Here is a 9,647-nt window from a genome sequence, read left to right on the forward strand (position 1 = left end):
TTCTATTGACCCATTCTGATCCGCCATGAAAATCTGAATTGCAAGCTTTTTTTCACTTTCTCCATTTCCTCCTCCTATTCTCTCTCCATTTGACAGATTCCCAATCCCAATCAATCTACGACGCGGCTTCCACAAGAAGAAGAAGAAGAAGAAGAAGAAGAAGAAGAAGAAGAAGAAGAAGAAGAAGAAGAAGAAGAGCAAGGAGGAGGAGAAGAAGTTTTTTGTTGTTTCCTTTGCCTCAAGGAAAAATGGAGGTGGTATACTGCTGGAAACGCATCTTTAATTTTCAATTTCTTACTCGAATTTCACGGCTTAAGGATGAAGGATTATGTTTGTGTTGCAGGAATCTCCGAATGTGGATCTTCCGACGACGGAGAAAGAAATCGTACCGGAGAAGATTGAGGATGAAGAGATCAAAGATCCTTTGTGTCATTGCGATCTTTGCGATGCGGAACTTGTGCATAAACTCGCTCAGCTTCTTCTTCCTGGATTATCCACCGCATGCGTCGATAATACGACTGGAGGTATCTTTCGAACCCCTGGCTCCGTGGCTGCTGATATGAGGAAAGAAATGGTAGATTATTTAACCTTGAGGAGCGAAACTTTTGTTGCGGAATCTGTAATCTTAGAGAATGCACCGGATGCGGAGTTATCCGATCATCCTTACGATATCATCTCTGATTTTGTTGAAGATTTTTCTCTGTCGAAGAGAAATTTTTTTAGTAGAGTTTCAGCCTGGGTTCTGAGTGAGAAAAGAGAGGACAAGATAGACGATTTTGTTCAGGAAATGGACGTCAATGGCTTTTGGCCGCTTGACAGGAGACAAGCAATTGCTCAGGCTTTGCTTAAGAACGTAGATTTCAAGAGTGAGTATCATTGTGACAAGAAATTCCACTCTGCAGAAGAATTAGCTGAGCATGTTGAAATCTGTGGGTTTAGAACCTTAACTTGCACAAATGAAGGCTGCACTGCACTATTTTGTGCAAACCACACAGAACAGCATGATTCCATTTGCCCTTTCAAGATAATTCAATGTGAACAGAAGTGTTCTGCCTTTATTATGAGACGTGAAATGGATCGCCATTGCATAACTGTTTGTCCAATGAAGCTTGTGAATTGCCCCTTCCATAATATGGGTTGCCAATTCCCTGTTCCTTACTCTTTGATTGCGCAGCATTGTACAGAGAGTTTTGATTCTCATTTGCTGCACATTCTTCACTCTATTCACAAGGAAGCCAATGAAGAGACTCTTAAACATCGACGACAACAGCTTGAAGAGGTGAGGTATTGCAAAGTTATTTGAATTCATATATAATTTCTAATGGGAATTTGCTTTGTTCATTCAATGATATAGTTAACAGACATTAAAATCCTTTAGCTGTCTGACCGAACTGAGAAAAACATGCATATATGAAAGTATGATCTGATATAAAATGTGTTCGTTGTCTGTTATGTAAAAGTTTTCTGCCATATTGAATGTATTATTTGGTATTCTTTAGCTACTCATATCAAATGTGTAAGCTCCACACTATGAACCCGAATTGGGTTCGTTAACCGCACACAATCACGTGATTTTGATATCACCTTTGGGTCGTCACACTATGAACCCAAATTGGGTTTGTTAACCGTACACACAAGTCTTGATTTTGATATCGCCTTTTAACTGATCTTTCTATGGGAACAAACTCAACAGATTGTTCTTTCAAATGTCACTGTTGAAACTTCTTTTGGGAAATATTATGGTAATATGGTCATTGTGATTGGTGTAACCTTGAGCCCAATACTATTTGTTATATCAATGTGATTCATTATTCTGGTGTGTTTTTCTACATATTTTTGCTACATACTGTTATTAATTTGCTTGAGATGTAAGATGAATCGTATATGCTTATCACGTCCTGAAATTATGAAATCGAAAGGCCTGGTTGAAAAGGAGGAAGGAATAAATGGTAAAGATATAGCTGATTAGCTTCCTCCCCCTTGTCTTTATTTTGTGGAAAACCGTACTAGTTCAGAAGTGGGATTCAACCTTCGCTAGATACTTCTAGTCGATCGAACGTTGCCAATCGAGTTATCGCCAGTGGGCTAAGCTGTTCGGTTGGGAATAGATTAAGTGATTAATCTAATCCTAACTTAACAATTTAAAGTCGTAGGTGCACTGGTGATACCGATACAGTATAATCTGCGGCTAATTTTTCATCAATTAGATGTGTTTTTGTGTCAATTCTAATTACAATTCTAATTGTTCTTCCAGGCATCATCACTTGATCACCTTAGAGGGCTTCAAAACTTGAGATTGTTAACCAAGAAAATCAAAGAAATGGAATCTGAGCTAGGACCATTGGTAATCATCGCCGAGGTTGAGGCAACAGAAGAAGCGAAGGACGCGTCTAACGAAACTGAAGAAGGGAAGGAGACGTCTAATGCAACTGAAGAAGCAAAGGATGCCTCTAATGCAACCGAAGAAAAGAAAGACGTGTCGAATGGAACTGAAGAAACAAAGGACGCATCTATTGCAGCTGAAGAAACGAAGGATGCGCCTACTGCAATTCAAGAAAGGGAAGTCGTGTCTACAGCAATTGAAGAAACAAAGGGCACTTCAGGTGAAGGAGAAGAAGCCAATGATGCTGAAAAAGAAGAAACAAAGGATGCCATTATCCCTACTGAAGAAGGGAATGCTGTGCCTACTGCAATTCATGAAAGGGATGTCGTGTCGAGCGCAATTGAAGAAACAAAGGACGTTTCGCCTAAGGCAACAGAAGAACCGAATGACGCTTCTAATGAAAAAGAAGAAGCCAATGATGCTTCAAACGAAAAGGAGGAAACCGAAGATGCATCGACTGGAATTGAAGAAACAAAGGATGGTTCTGATTCGATCGAAACGAAGAATGCTTCTGATGCAGCAGAGGAAGAGACAAAGAATGCTACGAACGCGGAGGAGGAAGAGACAACAGACGCTTCAAAGGAGGAGGAAGAAGAAGCGAAGAAGGAAACCGAAGAAAGCAAGGAGGGCGACAATGGAAGTGAAGAAAGGAAAGGTCCATCTAAAGGAATGGAAGAAAGAAAGGATGATCCAGATGAAGCTGAGAGATAAAAGAAAACCATTTTCTTCGCCACGGAATGCTTCGTTTCCCTTTCCATTCGTTCCCCTTCCCGTCGTCTTTTCTCTATTAACTTCACATTCTTCATATTCTTTCTTATATACTATGATTCATTGATTGATTGATTATGCATAAACTACGTGTATGTCTTATAGATCGTGTATGTCTTATAGATCTCTCCGAACTGCTAGTACCAACAATTCTTCGATATTTGTATTTGCAAGTAAGGACAATTATTATTAGTATTACTACAAGGAGTAGTAAAAAAAATTGCAAATAAGCCCTCAGAAAAGTGGGTAATTAACTGAAAAGGAAGTCAGGTTGAGTTGTCCTCCAATGGCAGTGGCCTCTTACAGAGAGGGCAAGAGTTATGGAGGTTGAGCCACTGGAAGATGCATGATTCATGATACACATGCCCGCAGGGAGTTCTTATCACCTCCCTCTTCTTATTCATCTCATCCAAACAGATACAGCAATCTCCCAATAATTCCTTCTCTTCCTCCACTTCAACACGCGCCACCACTCCTCTCCTCTGCCTCCTCCTCGCCGGCCACTCATCCACAACAAGAGTCTCCTCCACCAGTCCGCCGCCGTTTCCCTGCCCCTGGTACACTCCGGCTGCCTGACCCATCCAGATGTTTTGGATGAAATCCACCTCCACGACGATGTGGAAGCTCGTCTCTCTGTTTCCGGCGGACAATTGGGCGATCTGAGACGCGATTTTCCAGCCAATTACTTCGCTGGCGGCGGCGTGGATGTCGAGTGTGGAGAGTAACCGGGGGATGTGAAACAGAGGATCATGGAGTTGGCGCAGAGAGAGATGAAACAGAGCATCGTTCACCGGAATGGGTCTGGTTTCAAACAGAATTTGCGGCGGAACTCCGGGGAAGGAAGAAGCAGAGATCAGACGGTTGAAAGAGCGCATTCGGACTTCCAAAGCTTGAACGGATTGGGATTGGGAGGCGGCGGTGGTGGTGTAAAGACGATACTGAATCGGCGTAGAAGCAGCGAAAGACATGATTGATTGATTGATTAATTGAAGTGGTCGGTTTTTGATTCAGCGGCGGCGGAGTGAAGGTTGTATTTATAAGAGAAGAGGAATTTAGTTTCAAATTTGGAAAATCTTCAGAATCAGACCGTTGGATCATAGTGACCGATTAGGAAAATGCTAAGAATTTCCTAATTTGATCCGCTTCCACTCCCTCTTCAAATTAAATTCGTGTTTATGGGAAGTATCTGAATTTCGTTTTGGAACTAATAACGGCTATACTCTGTTTTTTTTTATTACTACTAGTTTAACTGTTCTATTCATGTTATGTTATGGTCACGAAATCATTTTCTACTTATGACACGCTATGAGAGGTACGTAAATGAATCATATCCAAATGAGAGTAATTCTGAGGATAATATGTCTAAAAAAAGGTTTGAAAGAATTGAAAGTCCTTCTCTATACCAACAAGGTGCACCTTCCTTTCAGTTCCCGTTCGGGAGCCAAAGCTTGACTAATAAGAACTACCTGCCTGAGTCGGCAAAAATCCTGGAAACCCACCAGAGCCGTCGCGAAAGCGAGTCTTCATGGGGCAATTATTCGATAGCTTGAACTCCATGGTTAAGCATGCTTTGGAGCAATTCAATGTTGGGCGACCTCCTTAGGAATTTTCCTACGCTACAGGTGAGTGAGGAAAAAATATACTGGAAGAACTCATGTTGGTCTGTGTGATAGTCTTCACTCTTGAAAGCGAGGAGTTATTAGTAACCATGTCGCAGGGGAATATCGGGGCCATCAAGTGTCAAATCTAGATTCTAAATCCTAGGCTTGAGGTGTTACAAATGGTATCAAATCGACACCTCTCCCAATAAGATGTGATTCAGGGATAGATAAGATAGAAGTTGGTGAGCATGTGATACCAAGTAAAAGAGAGGTATATGAATAAAGTGAGACCATATCCGAATGAAAGATATCCTAATGATAGAATGACTAAGAAAAAATTAAAAGAATTGAAAGTCAATACCTATACTAACAAGGTGTACCTTCCTTTTCAGTAGCTCAATCATAAAAATTTGATGGTTAAACGTGTTTTTCTCTCGGAAACCTAAATCATTTCTCGTACCTTATTAACCTAGATGTTACAACTTGGACTGATATTTGAGCCCAATTATTTGGATTTGGATTTTGATCAACTTTGGGCCTACTCCTTTCAACTTTGACCCAAACTATCATATAATGAATCACTGAAACTTTACTGATCTAGATAATAGTGTTTCAATAAAAGAGCTAACGAAGGGGACGAGCCAAATAGGGAGTCTACTGGACGGGGTTCAACTAGCAGAGACTCTTAGAACAGCTGGAGTTATCAGTTCCCAAGTGAGCATATTATGGGAGACCGTCAAGCACATCAGACAAAGATCAAGAGAGATCTCATTGTTGCAATGACACAATTTGAAAGTTGTTCTCTTTTTTTAATCTTTGAATTTAATTCAAAGTACGTGTTAATTTATAAGTGGGATCAAATTGTAATTTTATCATTAATTTATAAAATAATGGAATTAGACCATTTGTAATTTCAAAATTTCTTATTTAAAAAATTTGGTTTTTTTGTTTCAAGTGGCATCCAAATGACATATTTACTAGGGGTGTACATGGTCGGAGGTAAGAGATTTTTTTGACCCAACTCAAAAGTTCTGATTGGTTAGATTGGTAACCCAACCCAAAACTTTTGACAACGCAACCCGAACCCAATCTGAAAATTCACCATTTATAATTATTCATTTACCAATAAAATATATTAAAAGTTTACAAACAAATACAAATCCATCTATAATTATTGAAAAAAAAAAAAAAAAAAAACTAGCCTCAATATCAGCAAACCCATTAATAGGAAGGATTCTTTTGGTCCATGAACTTGAAACCGAACCGATTCAGTTCGGGTTCAGAAAAATAAACTCAACCCTACCCGAAATGCTAATCCAACCCAACGTAACCCAACCCTTATAGTTCGGGTTGGGTTGGTCCAGATTGTCAGGAATGGACACCCCTAATATTTACTCCTTATAACAATATATATATAAATATATATATATTAATTATAGAAAAACTTAGGAATATATATTTTATATTGATTTATAGTAAAATGCTTATTTATTAAATTAAAATTTTTGTTATGAATATTTTTATATATATAATTAATAAATTTTTTTCACGAAAATATCTATCGATATCGACATTTTCAAAGAATTGAGAGACAATGACTCTTTTATTAATATTTTTCTCTAAATTTGACAAATTGTCATATCAATATTAAAATTAATTAATATTATTATTATTATTATTATCTATTTTAGAAAAATAAAATAATGGTGGGGAAAGCGAAATGATTGAAGAGATAAGGAATAAAAAGTGGATTTAAGCCACCAATTAAATAGCGTTGGAAAGCAGAAGCTGCAAAATTCGAAACGACATGTCGTTTTCAATCATAGATTTTTCAAATTCACAATCAATGACCGGTCACCCATGCAAGCGGTATGGTCACCATCGTCATTGTCGGTGCCCCACCTGAAGCTTGTTCTCTAAAACCACCCACTTGTGACCGTGACTCAACCCCATTTCTCTCCTCCAATTCCCCATTTTACCCCTACCACTCCACCCCACATGAATCATAGCAGTTCGTCGTGGTGGTTATAGCAGTTCCTTTTGATCCAAGAAAACGTCTGAGACACAATTTCGAGTGTAATCAGACAATGACAGAGCGACCTGTGGTAGATTGATCGACGTTTGAAGAACGTTCGATCGAAGGAATGAGTCACAAGATGAATTGTCAGCTCCAACGTTAGAAGAACGAGTACTTTCTCGAGCTAACCCGCTTCCCATTACTCAACGAAGGCTATTGTATTAGCGTTTTGTTTGAATAACTGTATGTTATGAGAATCTCGAGGGTTTCTAGTTAACTATCTCTTGCCCACATATGTATCTTAGTTGGTTCACGTACGGGTCACTCGTCTCATATTTATGATGCACTTTGATGGGACTCTAAAGGGTCAATAAGTACGTGTAGCGGTACTGAGCCATTTATGGCTGGCTTACATATGTAGCTTCGTTGGGTTCACAAGGAACTAGCTAGTTGTATATGTTTTAAGACACGTATGAATGGACAGTCACCGACTTTATCATTAAAAATAATTTTTGTTGCTATTTTTAATTATTTGTTTAATAAATAAAACAAAGCATGTATTAAAACTACATAAAGCTAATATAATAAATAGAATAATTTAATCCATTTTAAATATAATAAATAAATAAATAAATTATAATTCCCGACCCGACAAAGTTTAGAGCATACCGACAAGTTTGAAATTTTGGAATTAAAAAATAAAATAAAATGATCTGATAATGATTCTCCACGACTCCACCTAACCATCACACTACTTTTTTTTTTTTTTTTTTTTTTTAATTTACAATTATAGTTTAAATAAATTGAATTTTTAATTGGGAATTGTTGTAGACGTATTCGATAAACTCGAGCTATCTAACCCAAATTATAAATGTCGGGTTTGGTAAAAAAATTTCGATTTTAATTGGGTTGAAAAGTAAAACTAAAATGTAACGACCTGATTTTCCGCACACGTACCAGTTAAAGACGTTTTAGAAAAACTAGTAAAATTAAAAACGTGCCATTTAACCAAATAGCTTATCTAGATTAGGGTTACGCATGAAAATTTAGGTCAGTTATTAGGTTGACATTGTTTTTACGGAACGAAAATAGGGTTACAATTCAACCGTACTTTTTAAGATTATTATGAAAATTAAGAATATTTGACGTTTGTAGCTGATGTTAGTAATGTATTTTGACTTGTGAATGTTTGATATTTTAGTTATTAATGTAACAAGTACTCCAGATTTTTTTAAAAATAATAATAAAAAAATAATTTCATAACCCAATCCAATTCAACCGAGACAAAGATGGTTTGATTGAATTGGGTTGTGAACTCTAATCAAGTTTCTAATTTTAAGAAAAATTATATAATAATTGTTAAACGAACACGACTCTCCACAATGGTATGATATTGTCCACTTTGAGTATAAGCTCTCATGGCTTTGCTTTGGGCTTCCCCAGAAGGCCCCCAGAAGGCCTCATCCCAATAGAGTTAGTATTCCTCACTTATAAATTCATGATCATTCCCTAAATTAGTCGATGTGGGACTTCCATCATCCAACAATAATCACATAAAAAAATATTCTTTTTATAACGGTTCAAGCCGGCCGTTAGTAAATATTACCTTTTTTTTTTTTTTTTTTTGTGGATTTTCTTTCGGGCTTCCCCTCAAAGCTTTAAAATGAGTCTAATATGAAAAGATTTTCATATCGTCATACTTTTATAACTCGATTTGAAATAAATTAAAGAAAAAGAGGGAAAAATAATTAGGAAAGGAGAAAAACGAAGGACGTGAGGGGACGTTTTGGGATCATAGCCTATGTTTTAGCCACACAAGATTATGGCGCCAACATAACTCCTTGTCGGTCAACTTCATGAAGTCCCATCGTTTTCATTCTATCAATTCAAATTATAAAAGTTGGGTTGTGTTACTTTTTTTTTATATTTAAATTAAATTAAAATTTGGAAAATTCAAATATTCGAGTTGGTTTACGAGCTAACATTTTATTAGTTAGATTAACTCGAAAATAGGATTACAATCTGACCCACCCTACTTTATTTTTAAGATTATTATAAAGATTAAATATATTTGAAATTTGTAGCCGATGTTAGTGATATGTTATAATTTCTGAATGTCATATTAAATTTTACGAGATTTTAGTTATTAATATAATATAGTATTTTTTTTCTCCCTAATTTTCTCTATATTTAAAATATTATATAAATTTAATCATATTAAATTAATATATATAAATAATTTAAAATTAGACATTATTTCAAGATTTCTGTTACAAAAATTTGCTGAAAAAGATATATATATATATATATATATATATATATATATATATATATATATATATATATAAAAGATTTTTCTATTAACTCAGAAATTAATTTCGGTATATTAGTTGATAATCCGAAGAACCTAAATAGAGTTTATAACCTAATCCAACCTTTATTTTTGATTTGAGTTGAATTATTTTTTTAATTATTTAAAAAAGAATTATATTAATAATTAAAATTATTGAAAATTCAAATATCAAATATTCACGTGATTAAAATTTAAATATTCAATTTAAAAAATTTTATTTTTCAAAAATTTAAATTTATTCGAGCTAAAAAATGCTAATCCATAAGATTTATGATTAAATAAATCAAACGAGCCTTAATTTTCTTTATAATATAAAAAGAAAATTGAAAATGGCAATTTCGTAAATACGACAGGAAGCTAATGGCAATTGTTTGGTGTATAATCCGTACTACGCGTAGAGCAACCGGCAGATCCCGGTGACTTCCACTCACCGACAAAACTCCTCCCCCAAAAAAAAAAAAAAAAAAAAAAAAAAAAAAGCTTACTCATTAGAGCAACAACAATGGCAGCCGTTTTTAAAATCTT

The 9,647-nt window shown here is 35.9% G+C and overlaps 1 protein-coding gene across 1 annotated transcript; it reads left to right on the top strand.

Moving 5' to 3' along the window:
• LOC111803401 (uncharacterized) lies at window positions 1-3,255 on the top strand. Its single transcript, XM_023687779.2, has 3 exons — window positions 1-254; window positions 344-1,279; window positions 2,255-3,255. The coding sequence occupies exons 1-3, from the start codon at window positions 249-251 to the stop codon at window positions 3,092-3,094; spliced, it is 1,782 nt and encodes a 593-aa protein (XP_023543547.1). The 5' UTR covers window positions 1-248; the 3' UTR covers window positions 3,095-3,255.
• Window positions 3,256-9,647: the final 6,392 nt, after the last annotated feature.

Source organism: Cucurbita pepo, chromosome 10 (assembly GCF_057944985.1).
Source record: "Cucurbita pepo subsp. pepo isolate OVF chromosome 10, ASM5794498v1, whole genome shotgun sequence".
NCBI lineage: Eukaryota > Viridiplantae > Streptophyta > Magnoliopsida > Cucurbitales > Cucurbitaceae > Cucurbita > Cucurbita pepo.

What these genes read in the sequence shown, in the direction of transcription:
- LOC111803401 (XM_023687779.2), top strand. An exon ending in GACGACAACAGCTTGAAGAG is followed by an intron (nt 1,280 to 2,254) that starts GTGAGGTATTGC and finishes TTGTTCTTCCAG; the next exon opens with GCATCATCACTTGATCACCT.